Source organism: Alosa sapidissima, chromosome 13 (assembly GCF_018492685.1).
Source record: "Alosa sapidissima isolate fAloSap1 chromosome 13, fAloSap1.pri, whole genome shotgun sequence".
NCBI lineage: Eukaryota > Metazoa > Chordata > Actinopteri > Clupeiformes > Clupeidae > Alosa > Alosa sapidissima.
Window position 1 is genome coordinate 23,563,881 of NC_055969.1, and position 21,216 is coordinate 23,585,096.

The window sequence follows — 21,216 nt, forward strand, 5'->3', positions numbered from 1 at the left end:
CTCTCTCTCTCTCTCTCTCTCTCTCTCTGAGCGGAAGTGAGTGCGTGTGCAGAGTGTGAGCGTGACTGAAGGCCGATTCTGGCTTGAGTGAGTGCCCTTTACATTCTAACTTTTCTATCTTTTTGTTTGTTTAATTATTTATTTGTTCGATAGTATTGTTTGTTAATTGAATTGAGAGTCTGCTGCCAGCATTAAGCTGGGTAGTATGGCAACTCCTAAATCAAAACTTGATTGTTTAACCAGGCGGCATGGCGTTAAAGTGGCGTCTAGTGTTAGTGTGGAAGCGTGTAGTTTAGCGGTGGGTAAAATTGTTGGATACGATAATGTATTGTCGGCATCTAGAATGAACAATGCGATCGTTCTTTTTTTGAGTACAATCGAAAAAGCCTATGAAGTTGTTCAATCTGGAATTGAAATTGATGGTTGGCTTGCCCCTGTTCTTCCACTTAGTAGCCCATCTAAGAAAATCACATTGTCTAACGTGCCACCGTTCTTAAAAGATGAGGTGTTAATCAGAGAACTTTCAAAGTATGGCAAAGTGGTGTCTCAAGTTAAGAAAATACCTGTGGGATGCAAGTCAACTTTGTTGAGCCATATGGTGTCTTTTAGACGCCAGGTGCATATGTTTCTGAAACAGGACTGTGATTTTAGCGCAGTGTTCAAGTTTAATGTTGATGGCTATGATTACACTGTTTATGCAACATCAGACTCAATGAAATGTTTTGGTTGTGGTGGACATGGACATTTGGTTCGTGCTTGCCCAAACAAAAAAGATAATGTTAAAGAACAAACTGATACACCTGCAAATGATTCTGAAATTGGTGAGGAAACTGAGCCATCTGACCCGCCCACTATTACGGCTGGTGGTGCAGAGTCTGTGTCTGTAGTGGTAGAATTACATGTGCCGACACCGGATTTATCAAACGTGGTTGAGAAAGAGAATGTGACCGAAAAAGTGACCGAATCGAACGAAGCCGCTGAAATAAAAAAAACAGCGGAGTCTGAAATAATTTTGGCTGCGCCCGCACAAGCCGATGTGATCATGGATGAGGGCAGTTCTTGTGAACCTGCAGGGGTTACGGAGACTGTAGGCCTAGAGGCTGCAGAGTTGGTTAATGAGAGAACTGGTACACAAGCAGAGGAGGCTGGCTGTGAAACGGTCCGAGAGGAAAATGTTTTCAAAATTCCCAAAAATAAACGAAAGAAATCCTCTAGTAATAAAGCTACAAAACAATGGAAAAAAGACATTGATGTTGAGCTACCAACTACAGACAATGACCATGAGAGCGATGGTTACTCCACTGATTCTAGTTTGTCAAGTTCACAATCACAAGAGCTTTCTCAACCGTTAGTTGTCGTGTACTCCACTCAGGAGATAAGCCATTTTTTACAGACTACCAAATTTGTGCGTAATGTCAAGGTTGAGGATTATTTTTCCAATATACAACAGTTCATTGATGATGCCAAATATCTAATGAGGACAAATGAGGACGGAGGTTTTACTGACCAAGAGATGTTTCGCTTGGTTAAGATTGTGCGCAAGTTGAAAAAAGGAGAACCGATTGGAAATGATGGTGATACTCAGTAAAATATGTATGTTTATTTTCTTTGTCTTTTTCTGGTTACTTTCTTTTTTTGAAATGGGCGAAGTTAGAGTCGCTACTTTGAATTTGAATGGGGCCAGAGACGGGAGGAAAAGAGCAGAATTCTATGAATTAAGCAGACAGAAAAATATTGATGTTTTCCTTGTTCAAGAGACACATAGCGACTTAACTAATGAAGTTGATTGGGTGAAGGAGTGGGATGGGCGTGCCATACTCAGTCACAATACGTCCTTAAGTGGAGGTGTTGCTATCCTCTTTTCAAAGTCGTTTCTTCCATATTCTTATGATGTGGAAGAGGTGGTTAAAGGAAGACTATTGAAAGTAAAAGCAGTTTTTGAAAATGATGTTTTTGTTTTCATTTGTGTTTATGCTCCTACCTTAGCTGCAGAGAGGATGTGTTTTTTGGATAAGCTTGGTGATGTTCTTGGTGCATGTAATAGTACTGATTTTCTTTTTCTGGGTGGTGATTTTAATTGTACTGCTGATATTTTAGATAGAAATCATGTAGAACCTCATGTAGCCTCTCGCAAGCGTCTTATTGAGTTAATTGAAGCATATGAATTGATTGACATATGGAGATCTTTTCACAAAAAACAAAGGCAATATAGTTGGTCTCATTGTCGTGATAATTATTTATCAATGGCAAGACTTGACCAAATGTACTGTTTTAAGCATTTTTTTAGTGCTTTTCGATGTTCCTATATCAGTCCTGTTGGTTTTTCTGACCATTCCATGGCATGTTGTGTACTTATAAAATCTGCAGTTAAACCAAAAAGTGCGTATTGGCATTTTAATAAGATGTTGTTGGACGATCAAACTTTTAGAGAAGCTTTTGCTGTTTTTTGGGAGAGTTTTAAGTTGGAGAAGCCTTTTTTTCCCTCTTTGCAACAATGGTGGGATGTAGCAAAAATTCAAATTAAACATGTATGTCAAAAATATACTTTCAATGTCAGTAGAGACCTAGCTAGATCCATGAAAACTTTAGAAAAGGAGATTGTGGATTTGCAAAATGTGGTTGATAACAAAGGAAATTCAGAACAAATAGAATTGCTTAAAAGTAAAAAAGTGGAATTGGCTGATTTTTTGGGGAAAAAAACACAGGGCGCTTTGATCCGCTCAAGAATACAAAATGTATCTGTAATGGATGTTCCATCTAAGTATTTCTTTAATTTAGAGAAGAAAAATGGAAGAAAAAAGTTAATTCATGCTGTGCGCTCAGAAACAGGAACATTGTTGACTAAGCCAAATGAAATAAGACAACGAGTAAGGAGTTTTTACTCAGAACTTTTTAAAAGTGAATTGGTTGGAAATCAGGAGATTGAACGTGGTTTCCTTCATGACTTGCCAACGCTTTCAAAGGCTTCAGCAAAGATGCTGGATGGAGCTTTATCATTGAAAGAACTCTATACAGCCCTGATGGGTATGGAAAATGGACGTGCTCCTGGCATTGATGGACTGCCAGTTGAGTTTTACAAAGGCTTTTGGTCAGTATTGGGGAAAGATCTCCATGAAGTGCTGAATGACAGTATAGAGAAAGGAATCCTTCCTCTGAGCTGTCGAAGGGCTGTGTTGACACTGTTACCAAAAAAAGGTGACTTGACCGACTTGAAGCATTGGCGCCCAGTGTCTCTCCTGTGCATTGATGTTAAAATGTTTTCCAAAGCACTAGCAACTAGATTGAGAGAAGTGATGGAACAAATAATACATGTTGATCAAACCTACTGTATTCCTGAAAGGTCAATTTTTGACAATATTTTCCTTGTTCGAGATGCAATTGAAGTTTCTAGTAAGTTAAAAAAGAATTTTGGATTTGTTTTCATGGATCAGGAAAAAGCTTTTGACAGAGTTGAGCATAAGTATTTATGGGGGGTGTTAGAGGCTTTTGGATTCAATTCGGGTTTTATTCATTTAATTAAGGTGCTCTATAATGACATTGAGAGTATAGTGAAAGTTAATGGTGGTTTGTGTCCCCCTTTTAAAGCACTAAGAGGTGTAAGACAAGGTTGTTCATTGTCTGGAATGCTCTATTCCATGGCAATAGAACCTTTGCTTCACAAATTAAGGTGTAAAATGACTGGCTTTTCTCTGTCCAATTGTGAAAAGGTTTTTTGTTTATCAGCATATGCCGATGATTTGGTTGTAGTAGTCAATGATCAAAATGATGTTGATACCTTAAATGATGTTGTGAAGGATTTTGGAGTGATATCATCTGCAAAAGTCAACTGGAAAAAAAGTGATGCTTTTCAGATAGGTGATTGGGTAGATGGACCAGCCAAACTCCCAGAAGGGTTAAATTGGAAAAAAGGGGGTTTCAAATATCTGGGTGTTTTTTTGGGAGATGATAACACTGTACAAAATAATTGGGATGGAGTCATTGAAAAAGTGAAGGGACGTTTAAAAAAATGGACATGGCTACTACCTCAGATGTCATATAGGGGACGTTGTCTGGTTATCAATAATCTAGTGGCATCCTTTTTGTGGCATCGGCTGGCTGTTTTAGATCCACCATCAGGTCTTTTAATGAAGATCCAGTCAACCCTAATAGATTTCTTCTGGGATAAGTTGCATTGGATCCCTCAGAGTGTCTTGTATTTACCAAAAGAAGAAGGTGGCCAGGGTTTAATCCATTTGCCCAGTAGAGCAGCTGCTTTTAGGCTTCAGTTCATTCAGAGGTTTCTTACTGGGCCAGAAGATCTTGTTTGGAGGCCTGTGGCTTGTGAAATCATGCATAATGTGAGTGGTTTGGGTTTAGACAAGTCTTTGTTTTTCCTGGATCCTCATGCAATACATTGTATTGATTTACCTGTTTTTTATAAAGGACTTTTTAAGATCTGGGGTTTATTTAATGTTAGCCGAATGGAAGAGACTGGTTCTTTGCATTGGCTCCTAGAGGAGCCTCTAATCTATGGATCAAGACTGGACATTTCAAAGAATGTAATGCCTGGATTGAACAGTTATTTATGCAGTACTGGACTTACACGTTTGCGTCATTTGGTGGATGTATCAGGCTCTCTTATGGACAGTGCCACACTGGCTGTACGCATGGGAGTGAGGTCCTTGCGTATGGTGGAGAAGATGTTGCATTGCTGGAGAACAGAACTAACATCACGTGAGCGCAAAATGATAAAGAATTATGTTGATGGCATTTTGATTCCTGATAGAGAAGACCCTTTTCCTGAATTGTCACTTACACCGAAATTAAATGATTGTAAAGGTATTTTTTTGCCCCCTCCAAAAGAAATAGATTTCAGCGAAGTCAATGGTAAATGTCTTTACAAGACCTGTGTTAAAGTGATAAATAAAGAAAGGCTAGATGGAAAGGTTGACACGCCTTGGCGTTCTACTTTTGGTTTAGTAAGTAATGTTCAACCAGAGTGGAAATCTCTATACAAACCACCATTAACTAAAAGAGCTGGGGACTTACAATGGAGGTTACTGCATGGTATTTTGGCAGTTAACTCTTTTATTTCTGTTTTAAATCAAAATGTAAGCCATGAATGTCCTTTTTGTTTGGAGAGAGAGACTGTTTTTCATGCCTACTCAAATTGTTTCAGACTGCCACCTTTGTTTAAGTTGTTGGCAAAGCTATTAGAGTGTTTTGGAGAGTTTTTCTCTATTCAGACCTTCATATTGGGGTTTAAATATGTTCAGAAAGAACGTTGCAAGTGTGAAATGATTAATTATATCTTTGGGAATGCTAAGATGGCCATTTATATAAGTAGGAAGAATAAGATTGAAAAAGACTCTGACCATGATGTAATTGACATTTTTATTCGCCTGGTGAAATCAAGAGTAAAATTAGAATTTGACTTTTATGAAACAAAAGGTGATTTTAATTCTTTTGAAGAAGAGTGGTGCCAAGGTGGAGCAATATGCTCATTGGTCGATAATGAATTATTTTTTTCAGGTTATTTTCTTTGATTTTCAGTTTTTCTAAAAAAAGTGATGGTTTTATGGTAATGTGATCGTGTGTTTTGTAATAAAGAGCTGTTAAAATTCTCTCTCTCTCTCTCTCTCTCTCTCTCTCTCTCTCTCTCTCTCTCCCTCTCTTTCTGACCAGCAGGTGAGGCGTTGTTGGCACAGGCTCAGGGTGATGAAGTGCTGGGACTTGCTGTAGTTAACACTCAGCGCCCTAATGGGGAAATCTGTTGAGGGAGAAAGAAAGAGAAGGACAGAGAGAGAGAGAAAAAGAACGACAGAATAGAACAAAAGAATGGGCACAGAGGAGGATGTAGAGAGATACAGAGCAGAGAAAAAGAGAGAGATGGAGAGAATGAGGAAAGAGAAAGAAGAAAAGGGTGAGCAATCATGTAAACATAGTTGTTAGTAAACATTGTTGGTAAACATTGTTTAGACAAGGTGCACAGTGATGTATGTGCAGAAAGAGTTGAGGAGGAAAGGGCAGTGATAATCAATGTGTATCGGTACTCTGGATTCCTGATAATCAATGTGTATCGGTACTCTGGATTCCTGATAATCAATGTGTATCGGTACTCTGGATTCCTGATAATCAATGTGTATCGGTACTCTGGATTCCTGATAATCAATGTGTATCGGTACTCTGGATTCCTGATAATCAATGTGTATCGGTACTCTGGATTCCTGATAATCAATGTGTATCGGTACTCTGGATTCCTGATAATCAATGTGTATCGGTACTCTGGATTCCTGATAATCAATGTGTATCGGTACTCTGGATTCCTGATAATCAATGTGTATCGGTACTCTGGATTCCTGATAATCAATGTGTATCGGTACTCTGGATTCCTGATAATCAATGTGTATCGGTACTCTGTGTACCTTGGCACAATGTGTACTGGTAGTCTGTATTCCTTGGTTTAGTTACAATGTAACACGGGCTGTTACAGTTCAAGAAGCTCTATGCTGTATAAAGTGTTACTGAACTACTAAACTACTTTGGAGTTCACCCCCCCCCCCCCCCCCCCCTTCCACACACACACACACACACACACACACACACACACACACAAATGTCCTCGTGTTCACGGGCATCTGGGTGTTGGCACGCTGGCAGGGCCTCCCAAACAAATGGAGTTCAACTGAAATAGTTTTCATTAGACCTCAGTCTTCCCGACGGGCACCCAGCAGGAATGTTAAAGCGTCGGAGTGATTTTCTCTGCGCGTCCGAGCCGCTGACCTCCAGCGAGACGCTAATAAGCAGAGGAAGATGGCGATCCTCGCTCGCCTGCGAGGCGCCCGGAGAAATCAGCCAATTTATTTATCTTGTTTGTTTCACAGTTATGCATCAGCACGCCGGAAAGACAGGCTCGCCACAGCGCTGTTCTCATTCCGTCTTTGATTTCCTGAGCCGTTGAGGTGTCTCTGTGTTTTATTTTCCTCCGGCGGAGCGCGGCCGAGGAGGCGAGGAGTGGCGGTTGTGTGGAGCACCAGAGGCTGACCCTTCTCTCTCCTCTCTGGGTTGTTATTGCTGGAGGACGATCCACCTGACTCAGTAACGGCTGGCAGAGTGTGTCTGCTGGTGTGAGGAAGGGTACAGGGCTTCTGCCCACTGAGCATGGGAGGGATACGGGACTGAGAGCCAGATGGCAACTGCAGTCATGCTTGTGCCTATCTCTAAATGCCCTGTGTGTGTGTGTGTGTGTGTGTGTGTGTGTGTGTGTGTGTGTGTGTGTGTGTGTGTGTGTGTGTGTGTGTGTGAAAGTCAAATCCTTTACGTTTTTTCCCCTTGTGTGGGTTTTGCATGTGTACATAAACACATACTGCCTTTTGCTCTTTCTCTTTCTTTCTTTCTTTCTTTCTTTCTTTCTTTCTTTCTCTCTCTATTTCTCTGTCTTTTTTCTCTCTCACACACCCACACAACACACATACTGACACACACACACACACACGCACATGAAGGTGCCATTTTAGCTCGCGTTTTATTTTCTTCCGTCTCTCTTTCATTTCTCTCGTTCTCATTCTCCAGCGTCTCGTTTATTCCTCCAGCGTCCTCTGTTGTCACGGTGAACACCCAGCCTGTCTGCCATCAAAACGCAGATTAAAGCTGCTTATTTTCAGCGGCGTTGTAGAAAGGTCGCTTGGTATTATTTTGGGTGCGTCTGCGTTGGAGGGACATTTCTGCTTCTTCCTACACGTTTCGTGAGTGTTCTCTCCTCAGGCTGGCTCGTCGACGCCACTGGGAAACTTCCCGCCGCCCTGACTGCATGTGTTGTGCGGTTTCACCACCGCGGACGCACTAATCGAAGTGGAAGCGCTTCTTTCATTTAGTCGCTCTGAGCCACAGGGAAAAAAAAAGAAGAGAACAGGAAAAAAAAGAAAAGAATAAACACATTTAATAAAGGACGTCATTTTATCTGATCTCATGAAAAGGGTCGGGGTGGTGTTTCTTCTCTCATATTGCGCTCATTACTTCTGGGGAAAATATTTGTTTTTCGTTTTTTTTTTTTTTTTTTTTGTTTTTGTTTTTGTTCTCACATGAAGAACAAAGGGCTCGATCTTAATTAGCCTGCGTTTCTGGTGCGTTTTCTGCCGGAGCACACTGAGGTGGCCCGAGTGGTGTGCAGCAGCAGCAGACGCGTAGCGTAGCGTCAACGTGGGATGTGCCACGCATGCCTTTCCTGCCAGGGACTTCCATCAGAGGCGTTCAGCAGATGAATATGTTCAGTTGGGTTTACTGACTGGTTTGATAATGACACAGTGAGCTTTGTTTTGTGAGCACTGGTACTGTATCTCTCTCTCTCTTTCTCTCTCTTCCCTTTGTTCTGCTTCTCCCACTATCTTTCTCTGGCTGTTCATCACTCTTTCTTTTTTTCTCTCTCCCTTATTTCTTTCTCTCTCTCTCTTTCTCTCTCTCTCTCCCTTGTTTATTTCCTACTCTCTTTCTCTCTCTCTCTCTCTCTCCCTTATTTCTTTCTCTCTCTCTCTTTCTCTCTGTCTCCTGTCTCCGACGTCATGAATAGCCCTACGGTCGACTTGCCTGTGCGTTACTTTTTGCCTTTTTGTGGATTAATACTTCATTTTTACCACAACAGTTTCATTCATTATGGTGATATGATTATCAAGGGGGTTGCATTGGCTGGTTCTGATTGGAGGGATAACTATCCTCCCATCCTCCCATATTTTCAGCCTATGGGTGTGTGGTCCAGATGATTTGAAGGATCTTAACAGGGTTGTGGATTGCACCTCCAAAGGGTCTGTTTCCTCTCCCACACACCCAGTGGAGGTCTGGTGGCACGTGTGAACCATCCGATCTGAAATTCATGCCACGTTTGTGGCTGTTTTTCTTCCACCACCTCTCTTCCCCTTTCCGAAGTAATGAAATGCATTTCGCATCGAATAATTCAATCAGCCAATTGAGAGGTGGAGGCGTTTTATGAATCCATTTATTTAGTGAGAAAACAAGATGAACGCCGAGAAAACGCCGGCTATGTCCGCGCACCGTCATACCACATAATTCAAGTGCATATTTGGAAATTAATGCCTGGCTCTCTTAACTAACAAATATCCGGGCCTGAAAGTTTACTTGTTTTCTATTTCCTTGGGTGGCATTTGGAAGCATTGGGAGGGAAAATGCATTACTTCTCCTGTTCCGGCCTCACCATAGCACATCAAGGACAAATCAACTTGGTAATAAGGCGAAATTGGACGGACAGACCACATTCACACACACTCGCTTGCCAAACACGCTGGCTTCCTACTCACTACTCACAACGTGTGTGTGTGTGTGTGTGTGTGTGTGTGTGTTCGTGTTTGTTCTGAATCGTGATGAGCAATGTGAGGTCACCTCCGGTCAGTAAAACACATTCATTAATATCAGCAGGCTCTATGCACCTGTCGGAGATCTGGTGGGGTGGGGGTTGCAGGTGAGATAAGGTAAACCCATTAGGGAGGGCTGCACTGCACACACACACACACACACACATACACACATACACAACCTTCCCCCCAGTGTGTGTGCTGGAGCTGCGGGCTGCTCTTTGCCCCTGTGTGTGTGTGTGTGCATGCTCTTTGGTCCACTGCTGTCAGGCGTGTTAATGCTGTCAGCTGGGCGCTGCTCATTAGCGTCCCCGTGGCTAATTGGTCCGACTACGCGTCGCCGGCAGATTAGTGGCAACGGCGAGGGAGCGGCGCTGCGCGGTAAACAAAAACAAACATTCTATAGGAGCGCCCGACCCGACGCCTGCCCGCCCACCCGCCGGCCAGGACAGCATTTAGTCTGTTCCGGTGGCAGCTTCATTTCAGTGTCCAATTAGCACAGGACTCAACCGCGCGGAGACACGCTGTCTAGGGGTTTGACACTCGTGCAGATGAGGGAAGCAGACGCTTGAAAAGCCACAACGAAGTGGTCCTGCTGTGTTTCTCTCTCTCTCTCTTTTCCTCTTTCTCTCTCATTCTCTCTCTCCATCTCTCTTTCTCTCTCTCTCTCTCATTCTCTATCTCTTTCCCTCTTTCTCTCTCATTCTCGCTCTCCCTCTTTCTCTCTCTCTCTGACTCTCTCTCTCTTTCCCTCTTTCTCTCTCTCTCCCTTCTCCCTCTCTCTCTCTCTGTCTCTCACTTCCACACTGAGTCGGCGGAGTGGCTGTTTTATGTGCGGCGGAGCGTGTATGCGCAGCGTGCCTGAGTCCGACTCCGACTTCGCCGCTGTTTGCCCTGGCACGGGCGCGAGACGGAAGAGCACCCACGGGGCGTAGAGCAGCGGCCGAGAGGGGAGAGTTAAACGCCGACCAGGAGACCAGGAAACCTGAGTGAGTGGACTTCACTGCCACATGGAGAGAGTGATGGAGGGGGTGAACGAGGAGAAGGAGTGAGAGCGAAACATAAAAAGAAGAGAGAGAGAGAGAGAGAGAGAGAGAGAGAGAGAGAGAGAGAGAGAGAGAGAGAGCAAGCACACAACCATATTCAGTTAGAATGAAAAGAAATGAGAAAGAGGGGGGGGGGGGGGTGTCAAAAAAAGTCTGCAGAGGAAATGAACAGATGTTTTGAGGCGACCAAACTGGATGAAGGCGATTTAAAATTGCATGATACTCTTCATTTATTACTCAAGAGTCGGGGCTGGATGAGGGTGCTGGTGGTAAGGAGGGGGTGTTATGGGGGGCCGTGGGTAAGAGAGAGTTGGAGGGGGCGTTGTGGGGGGGATGTGGGTAAGAGAAAGACTTGGAGGGGGTGTTGTGGGGGGGCCGTGGCAAGAGAGAGTTGGAGGAAGGGAGGGGGTGTTGTGTTGGAGGATTGAGGCCAAACCCACGGTGGGTTCTCACAGCCGGTTTCATAAGATGATCTGCAGCACGGCCAAACACACACACACACACCCACACACACACGCACACACACACACACACGGCCAAACACACACACACTGCCAAACACACACACACACACACACAGCCAAACACACACACATGGCTGGAGCAGCAGCCTGGGTAGCGCTTCAGAAGCCATAATGAGGGGTGGGCAATACACACACACACACACACACACCATAATGAGGGGTGGGGGTGGGGCAGAGAGCGCCTGGACTGAGATATCATCATCATCAGGTTTTGATATAAGGGTCAAAGAGTGACCAGAGAGTTTTCTGCTCTCCGCTGGTTGTGTGTGTGTGTGTGTGTGTGTGTGTATGTGTGTGTATGTGTGTGTATGTGTGTGTATGTGTGTGTATGTGTGTGTGTGTGTGTATGTGTGTGTGTGTGTGTGTGTGTGTGTATCTAAATCCTACTTTATAAAGCGCAGACAGAGGCCAAGCACTTGGCTTATTTATTCATATATTGGGGGAACTTGGCAGGGTAGGGTGGGGTGGGGTGGGGTCGTGCGGTTAGTGTTTATGACATGAATTAAATAATAGGAGTTGTTATGAAAGAGTCATTTTAGCTAAGTGGGCAGAAGGTGCCACAGCCGCCGTCAAGATGCCTGACTAAAGAGAGAAAAGTCTTGGGCTGTTTGCCATGGACACAAAACATATTTGATATCAGATGTCTACTTAAGTAAAAGTACTGAAGTACTTGTTTTTAAAAGTACTTGAGTATCAAGAGTACAATTTCTAAATATTGCATTACTACTGCCAGAGTGCTTACATTTATGTACAGAAACGTCCTACATGGAGTCCTACTTGGAGAATGTAAAAGGAATTGAAAGTAAAATCAAGTCATTTCCATATTTTTACCATGTTGCCAGGGATGGGCAGTATTTCTTATACATGTATTTAAAATATGTATTTCAAATACAAAATACTATTTTGTAATTGAAACACTTGAAGCGAAAACTATCATTAACTTGTTCAGCAAATTGAAATAGTCTGGCGAGGTGGGGCCACGGGGTGGCAAATTCCCGGCATCCAGTAACCTGCTGCGTCTTCATCCATTGTTTCGTCCATGGTTTCGTCTCTTATCTAAATCTGACCATGGAGTTGACTTTGGCGGAAAGCTGAAGGTGATTGCTGATAGGCTGTCCCAATCAGTGGTGCCTGCACAATCCAATCACGTTTGAGAGGGAAACAACAAATTGAGGGTTTCCGAGATTTTTCATTTTTCCTTTTTTTTTTAGAAGAAGAAGTAACGGGTACTCACGGTTATGGATAGAAATGTAGTGGAGTAAAGAGTACAATATTTGCCTCTCTAATGCACTTGAGTAAAGTCATGAGTACTCCCCAAAAATGATACTCGAGTAAAGTACAGATCCCTCAAAATTGTACTCAAGTACTGTACTCAAGTAAATGTACTCCGTTACTGTCCGGCTCTGTTGATATTTAATATTGCTATTGATATTGTTGTTAGAATTACTGTTATTGCCTAATGCAGGCTTCTCAACTTCATTTGGAGATTATTTTCAAGAAAGTAGTGGTCATATACACTAAGTCAGTTTGGACAAAAGCGTCTGCCAAACACCATGGCCATAACCATAACCATTAAAGCCAGTCTGCCCCTCGAGTGCTGAAATCCTTTCTGACCCCTACATTTATTTTGGGGCAGTCAGAATTCTGAGATTGCACGGCTATTCATCCTGTCCTCGCTGTGTCACTGTGATCATAAATACGATGTGCTCTTGCAAAGTCAGCATTCAGTATTTATTGATGTGATTTAAAGACTGTTGGTGGGGCTCCCCTGTGGCCAGCTTAAAAAAAAAAAAAAGACTTTCAACGCGCTGACTCAGCACTTCACGCTGCGGGCCTAAATGCTATTTTTGGAAAGAACTGCATGTTTATTTTTGTCATCATTAGTACAGGCCTTTTTTGTGTCAAACAGATCTATCTATCTATCTATCTGTCTATCTATCTATCTATATCTCTATCTATCTATCTATCTATCTATCTATCTATCTATCTGTCTGTCTGTCTGTCTGTCTGTCTGTCTGTCTGTCTGTCTGTCTGTCTATATTTTTTTCTTTCTATCTATGTGTTTATATAGTAGTGTCTGTTAAAAGGTCACATGAGGTCGACGTATACAGTATGTGACTGCCCGGGCCTGGACAACACCCAGCAGGGGATTAAAGTTCTCTGAGACTGGTTCACTTGTGGTTCAGTTAAACGCATCTAATCCCATAGAGCACATACTGCTGTTATCTCCGTTGTTGCTATTTCAGTTTTCATTGTAAGTGCAGGGCGTTTTTTTTTTTTTAATCTTGTTCCTCACGCTATGGTGGTGAACATTTGGACGTGCATGAGTCCCTGTGTGGCTGTGGTGAAGTCTTAAACCCAGCAAGAACAGTGAAACCACTCCAACACCATCTTAAGCCTCGAACACAGAAATAACTCTTTTGTTGCTCTGCAACAAAACACATTTGTCAATTACACTGTAGTTCTGTTTGAAGAAAGATATAAGCAGCTAAATGTGTCTTGATTTAAAACAGATTTTCATGAACATGACCTTGCCTGTGCTTCTTACGTTTTGCACCTGGCTTTTTGTTATTTTCCTGTTCGTCTGAAATGATACATCTTGTCCCCATTTGGTTTTAACGTCTTCCTCATGTCTTTATTTTCATTTCCAGAAATATCACAACAGTGTGCCAAGTACAAACACTCACACACAAACACACACACACACATTAATTCTTTATTTAAATCCACAAATCATATTACAACAGACAGGATTCAAATATTTCAAGAGATAAGATAGGGCTTTGCCACTCAACTGGTATTCAGGGGTACAAAAAACATCTCCTGTGCCATACTGCAAGGCTGCCTTTAACTGCAGATATGGAGCAATTAGATATTATTATATAATAAATATTTGTTTTTCTGCTGGAGAGCCCTGCCAGCCTTAACCCACTGAACCCACTGAAAACAAGATTGTAGACATGCCCCAAGCTGCCAAAGATCAACACCACTAGCTTGCATTGATAGCCTAGGTCACATAGTTTTGTCCGTATGGGTTCGTACTTCATGATTTTATCATTAAAAGCCATGTCCATGTAGAGATCGTACACACATCCTATTTCAAGTATAAGTACTTCCCCTCTGTCTCGGTCTAAAAACACAACAACAGGGGTTATGGATGTTACAAAACACATCAGTGAAGCTGTTAAACCATTCTGGCATAATACGCGAATGTTTCTACATGGTCACATTATCTGGAAGTACATCCTTAACAGTGCTAGCAATAAGGTCAACAATTCGGTCGTGGCGTGCAGTATAAAGTCCTTTGTACATAGTACAGCCATTAACAATATGGGCAACTGATTCGAGGTGATGGTCAGAGTCTGAGTGCATTATACAGTGTGGATGGTGGATTGCAGGGTACCATAATGCAAGGTTGTATTTGGTGGGTAACACCTGCAGTCTGGCTTTGACAGTGAAACAGAGGATGTCCTCCCCAACTGCGGCATTTGTAAACATGGAGTGTGAGACAGAGTGGTCGGCAAAGTGTAGGCATGCCAACTTTCCCTGCATTCTGAGTCCAGTCCAGTGTTGTTTGTTTTATATTAAGAAGGAATCTCCTTGCTGTTGTATTCTGTAGTGTGTGTTGTGCCTCGTTGTGATATACAGTAGCCTCTGCTGTTACAGATGGGTCTGTGACAACTGCATCAGATGCCTGTGGTGCTGTGTGTGAGTTGTGTTGTGTCCATTTTAGTTTGACTGACATTCTTTTGCACAGATCATTTAGGTCCGGCCAGTCTGATCGGACTCCAAAGCCAGCAGCTTGTGTGTCCAGTTTCCCGCTGCTTTTCCTCCTAAAGCCTAGGAAGCTGTCCTGGCCTGGTTTGGCCAGAGGGACCTTCCTCTTCTTGAGGTCCAGCAGGAGGGAAGCTCTGGCTAGCTCTCTGACAGTGGCATCGTCATTGTTGAGCATGCAGATGAGGTGTGTCAGCCTGGTGGCAGTGTATACCCATTCCACGTTTGGGACACCCAGCCCCCCCTCTTTGCGTGAGAGGAAGATGAGGTCCCGGGTAGAGTGAGAGTTCAGCCCCAGCCATTTTCCGACGGCCTGGACTGTTTTATTGTTCATGTCGCGTAGGACATTTTGCGGGATGTGGACGTTTGCAAAGAGGTGTTGTACCTTTGTCAGGGCCACCTCTCTGATAGCGTCCAGTTTCATGACTACAGGGAGGGGGGAGGAGTCGATTAGGTCGATCCTGTTCTTATAGGCATGGCATAGATCCTGTGCCTGCTCCCCCCACTCACCTGCAATGTTGATGTTATGGCCAAGATAGGTGTATGACTCATGGCGTGGGTAGACTCTGATGGGCTACCTCATGATTGTGAAGAAGGGGGGTTTGTCCGATTTGGCTTTATACCAGCGGTTTCCACCGCTGCGTCGCTCATATAGTGCTGCGCACTTGGTGTGTTTTACCTCCAGTTTTGACCAGCAAAGAAATTCGTCTGTTCTGGCCAGCATATTATGTATGACATCCTCATCTCTGGAGGAAATCTCCACGTCGTCTGCATACCCCTGAACAGGGTTTGGGGATCTGGTATGAGGTGGTGCACACTGACAGAGCCACTTGAGCCACTGGTTAATGGCAAGGATGAAGTTCACCGCACTCCAGGGGCAGCCTGTTTTAATCCCAACCTGGAGAGGAATGGGCTCTGTGAGTTGGTGTCCACACACACACACACACACACACACACACACACAGACACACAGACACACAAACACAAACAAAATCAGGAAAGAGCAGCATTGTGCTTTGCAATTTGATTACCTTTATTTGTTTGCATGTTGTTCTTGCTGTTTTCTTGTTTTACCTGATTGTTTGTTTGTTCGTTTGTTTGTTTGTTTATTTACCAGGTGCCCCCACTGGTGCCCACCTGGCGGAAGACATGTCCCACTGGCAGCTCCACACCCACTACTACCCGCCACTGCTGCGCTCCGCCTCCGTGCGCAAGTTCATGGTGGGCTACGAGATGCTGGCACAGGAGCAGAGGGACCTCACGCCTGAGCAGGTGAGTCGTCAACGTCAACGTCAACGTCAGCGTCAGCGTCGCCACGGGGCGTCGGCAGTGGTTATCGCCACCACAGGGTGGCATGGGCAGTGCCAGAGTAGCAGGGCCTCTCTAGTTCCTCTCAGCGGTGTCATCCTGGATGTAAAACACAGACCAGGAAGTCAAATAAGCCAAATACAGTCTCTCTCACAGTGGACAGGATTGATCGATGCGGGGGCATTGATGATGTGTCCTATTAATTGAGCAGTTGGCTGTCATAAGATGTGTTTATTGTCATAAACAACACTGATGAGGACCTTAGAGACATCATAAGTTGTTTGTGCTAATGTGGCTAATCTATAACCTGTAATCTATCTATCTATCTAACTTGTACCTATCTATAATGTGTTTATTGTCATAAGCAACACTGATGACCTTAGAGATGTCATAAGTTGTTATCACAGAAGAAGAGAGTGTGATTTATGTCCAGAATAAAAATCTAGTCCACTCCATTCTACTTCCTCTGTGACTGGCCCTGACTACCGTTCTATTACCCCTTCTATTGCCCCTCCCTAACCCTTCACCCCCCTGCCCCCCTGTTCCCCTACCATATCCTAGAGTGTGGACAGTTTCCTCCTCACGGGGCGGTCAGCCTTTCCTGACGTCCTTCCTTACAGTGGCATGTTAATTGGAAGTCGGTGCCTTCAGGTCGGACTTCATGCGAACGTTATTAACTTTTTAATGTAGGAGAAGTGGCCGTGCTTTGTGTTGGGGCAAAGATGAGCACAGCGGCGGCAGCAGAGGCGGCGGCGGTCAAGTCTGAGCAGAGTCGTCGCCGTCGTCGCCGTGACAACGGCGGCGGAGAGCTCTGTAATCTCCGGCAGACAGGCGGGCGGTCCATCGGTCAGAGCTTTGGGCATCCCTGGCCTCCTACTGCTCGGCTGCGTTTGGCAGTGGTGTCACGTCGGGAGCTTTAAATCTGCCCCATGCGATGCCCACTTAGCCCCGCGCATCGAGAGTCCCTGTCAGCACCGCTCCCTGGAGGGGACGAGATGGAAATGGAAATTCAGCCTCTCTTTCTCTTCCTTATTCTCTCTCTCTCTCTCTCATCTCTCCATTCTGCTCTCTCACTGTCTAGCCATCAATTCTCAAGCGTAGAAGACTCCTTTTCTCCCTCCTTATTCTCTCTCTCTCTTTCTCTATCTATCAATTCTCAAGCGAAGACTCCTTTTCTCCCTCCTTATTCTCTCTCTCTCTCTCTCTCTCTCTATCATTTCTCAAGCGTACTCCTTTTCTCCTGCCTTATTCTCTCTCTCTCTCTCTCTGTCTCTCTCTCTCTTTCTCTATCTATCAATTCTTAAGCGTAGACTCCTTTTCTCCTTGCTCTTCTTTTATCAGCTCAATTATTCTCTTGCTCTTTTTGAGACCACATTCCTCACTCCATTATTTCTTTCTATTTCTTGGAACTTTATTTCTTTCTTAGATTTTTCTCTCTGTCTTTCTGTCTGTTGTAGCTCTTTCTCTCGTTCTTAGTTTTTTCTCTTCCACTCATTCTCTCTCCTCATCCCTCCATTTCCCATTTTTCTGCTGATGCCAATGAGATGTCTCACTCTCTCTCCCTCAAATTCAATGAGCTTTATTGGCATGACTGTAAAAATGAAATATATTGGCAAAGCAATATGATGTGGTTCTCTCTCTCTCTCTCCCTCTCTCTCTCTCTTTCCCTTGTGCCCACGGGTGCAGTGTACCCTGCCGCTGTCTGAGGAGATGGTGCTGCTGTGTCCATCAGAGTGCCAGGCTGATTGATGCCATCTGGGCAGATTGATTGATAGCTTAATCAAATTACCGGCCAATTCTGATCTGCACCCTGTCATTCTGTCTCTCTCTCTCTCTCTCTCTCTCTCTCCCTCTCTTCCTTTCTCTCTCTATCTCTCCTCACTCCCTCTCTTTCTCTCCCTCCCTTTCTCTATCTGTCCCTCTCTCTATCTCCCCCTCTCTCTCCCTCTCGCCTCTCTCCCTCTCTGTTAACTGGCGCTGATCCGACATGCTGTGTCTGCCAGGCCTGGTGGGTATTGAGGCTGACCATTGCTTCAGAACTGACCCCAGATATCAATCTGTGTTTGTTAGTGCCGCTTTGCTACCACGCTGGCTCCCTTTCATCAGGGCTGCTGGCAGGTGAGACTCACTCAACACACCAAGGTCACTGCCATCTGGACCCAAGGTCACTGTCTCCTGGATTCAAGGTCACTGTCATCTGGACCCAAGGTCACTGTCTCCTGGATCCAAGGTCACTTTCATCTGGACCCAAGGTCACTGTTACCTGGATCCAAGGTCACTTTCACCTGGACCCAAGGTCACTGTTACCTGGATCCAAGGTCACTTTCATCTCGACCCAAGGTCACTGTCTCCTGGATCCAAGGTCACTTTCATGGTGCAACAGGGTGCAGGGCAGACCTCTACCTCACCCAGACCACATCCTGCGTTTCATTGGAATAATGTCTCTAGAGGTGCAACATGTCACCCATGCAATACAGTAGATTCCTCAGTAGGGCTAATTTACAGTAAGTAACACTGAAGATCCTTCAATAAATAGTAGTGGTTCACCTCAGAAGATATGCACTCATCTTGAGCAGCTTGTAGAGTTGTGTTTAGTCTTTGCTCCACAGTGATGCTGATTCTTATAGTTTTGTTTCTAGCTTTGCTGCTGAGTGTTAACTCAGAGAGTAACTGATGTTAGTGAGGCCACTGGAATGGATGTGCAGCTGTGTTGGGCTGTGAAAGTTCCACAGGTCCGTTACAGGAGGGGAACACTGCGTAAAAAGCCTAACAGAGCCGCCATTCCTCCCTTCTTTAGAGCCGCCATTTCTCCCTTTTAATCTTTAAGCACTCTTCAGGCTTCATGATTGAATAGTTTTCGCTTTGAATATCACAATGCCGCTCCTCATGATTTAATGTGCTGTAACATTTATTACGCCTCTGTGAAACCCCCTCGATGGGCACACACACACACACACACACCAGCAAAGTCCTGTAGTGCTGAGCGCTGGCGGCGTTTATGAGTGCGACCTGCCACTTAGCTCCCGAACGCTATCAAACGGCGCGTTGGCGCGCCGGTGAGAAATTAAACCTTGGAGGAGGAGAGAGAGATGGAGAGGGGGACACAGAGAGAAAGAGAGAGATGGAGGGATTGAGAGAGACGGATGGATGGAGGGGGGAGTGGGGGGGTCCCCAGCCAGGAGATTGGATCAGGAAATGACAGTGGCTGTAGGACATTTAATCAATCTGACTGTCTCAGGTTTTCACCCGTTTAGAGTCTGCCAGCTCCAAAAGGGAAAAAAAGGGTAGAAGTGAAGGCGGACGATGTGTCCTGCTTAGTGAGGCCTTTTTTATATCGCCTCGTTCTTTTGGAGTAACAGCAAAAACACTGACCTCCTCGTCCACCACACGTCTCCTCCAAAACTCACACTTTCAGCGTTTCCCTCCAGATGCTGTTTGGGTTATTACATGTCTGTATTTTTGCATGTGACTATCTTAACGCCTGAGCCAAGTACAGCTTGAAACGGCATGCACTGAACATGAAACGCCTCCTGAACTTATTGATCAACTAGTTATTGATGCATAGGGCACTTACTATGAACCGTGACCAATTTAACAAAAGCTAAACATTCTTTCGAGAGATTAGTTCTCACCCAGAGAGAAAAGCTTGGTGTCAGATCTGAGGAGACTCTTTACAGCTGAAAAGCTAATATGAAATAAAGCTGATAGCGGGAGAAACGTCAGGCGGCTTCTACAAAGCCGCTCTCATCTGATGTTTCTTCAACGGAGACAAGTTAGTGGGGGAGCCTTTAAAGTTTTTCAAAAAGAGGACACGCTTTTATTTTTTTATTTCCTAAAAGTACAGCGTTCTAGGTCAGGCTCCTTGTTTCTCTGATATCCACATTCGCTCCCGCTGGTTGCAGTAACTCTTCCATCTCAGCTAGTCGATCCGAAAAAGCCCTGAAAGATGTAATAGTACTGTTTATTTATATTCTAGACCTTTGAGTGAGAGAATATGTGTATACTGTCCGAGGAGGCCTGTTCACATAAAGTAGATCTGCACCCCTGTATCAATGTGTCCACTCAACAGACACCTTTAGCTAAGGTCACTAGCTCAGGTGAAACATTCTTTAATTTTCTCACTCCTTGGAATCAAATTGTAGTGACCTTTTGAGGTTGACCTTGAAGCTTCACTTACAGTCGAATCACAAGAAGCAGAGTCTATCTGTACAGCACACTGTTAAAAACTCTGCCATTAAAGTCTGTACCACATAACCTATACTGCATTAAGAGGACTGGTCTCTTGTGACCAACAAAGAGACAGTGCAGCCGGCTGTTCTCTGCTCATCTGCCAAAACTGTTATGGATTAAACAAGCTGTTAACCGCGCACATTGCCCCTGTGTCCACAGGCAGCTGAGAGACTGAGGAATCTTCCGGAAGAACACTACAAGCAAAAGAAGATGGAGAGCTGTGAAGGGAAATAATAAACGCTGCCAACATGTGTTGTGGCCAACTGATCATTAGAAAGGAGAAAAAAGGCAGCACTTTGCATACGAAAATGTTTTATTGCACAGACGCGTTTTGGCGTAGTGCCTTCAACTAATCATTAACCTTGAGTTAACCAGAACCCAGAATTGATTATTATGTGATTCATAAGGGTTAAATCATCAGTGTGGTGTTTTTCAATGTATTGTAAGACAGAAGTTATTGTCTTATAAAGATAAATGATTGTCTTATTAAAAAAAAAATCATGCAACTGTGGTTTTGAGGTGACCTCTATCATGAAGTTATCAAAAGTTATGTCGGTGGTATTTATACCAGCTATATAACAGCTATAAGTCTATGCTGTTATATAGCTAACAAGTCTATGGCACAATATCAAATGGACTGACACACTCGTTTGGAAACAATCCTTGTGTTTGAGCCATCCATGAGTTCCATCAGTGGCCATGCTTTGACATGAGGCACGGACAAGCATTGGTGACAGCCAGTGTGGAAGTGTCCTGCGTTGGTGATGGCCAGTGTGGACATGTCCTGAGGTTGTGACGGCCAGTGTGGGTGTCTTGAGAAGAGTAACAACCTGTATTGATGTGCCCCTGAAACTGTGCTCTAACTCTCGAACTGAGCAATGGACATTGAAGATTGAAGTGAAAAGGCATCAGTTACTCTCTCTAGGTCTGTTTAATATGTGCAGTTCACCTCTAAGTCTTCCTCATCTCCCTTTCTCTCTCCTCTCTCTTCCT

General features: G+C 44.2%; 1 protein-coding gene across 1 annotated transcript in view; it reads left to right on the top strand.

Moving 5' to 3' along the window:
• Window positions 1–20,729, top strand: part of galt (galactose-1-phosphate uridylyltransferase) — a 92,448-nt gene extending 71,719 nt beyond the window's left edge. Inside the window, exons 10-11 of the mRNA XM_042058834.1 lie at window positions 15,803–15,957; window positions 20,383–20,729. Coding sequence (XP_041914768.1) covers window positions 15,803–15,957; window positions 20,383–20,457 — 230 coding nt within the window. The 3' untranslated portion in view covers window positions 20,458–20,729. The remainder of the gene's footprint in view (window positions 1–15,802; window positions 15,958–20,382) is intronic.
• Window positions 20,730–21,216: the final 487 nt, after the last annotated feature.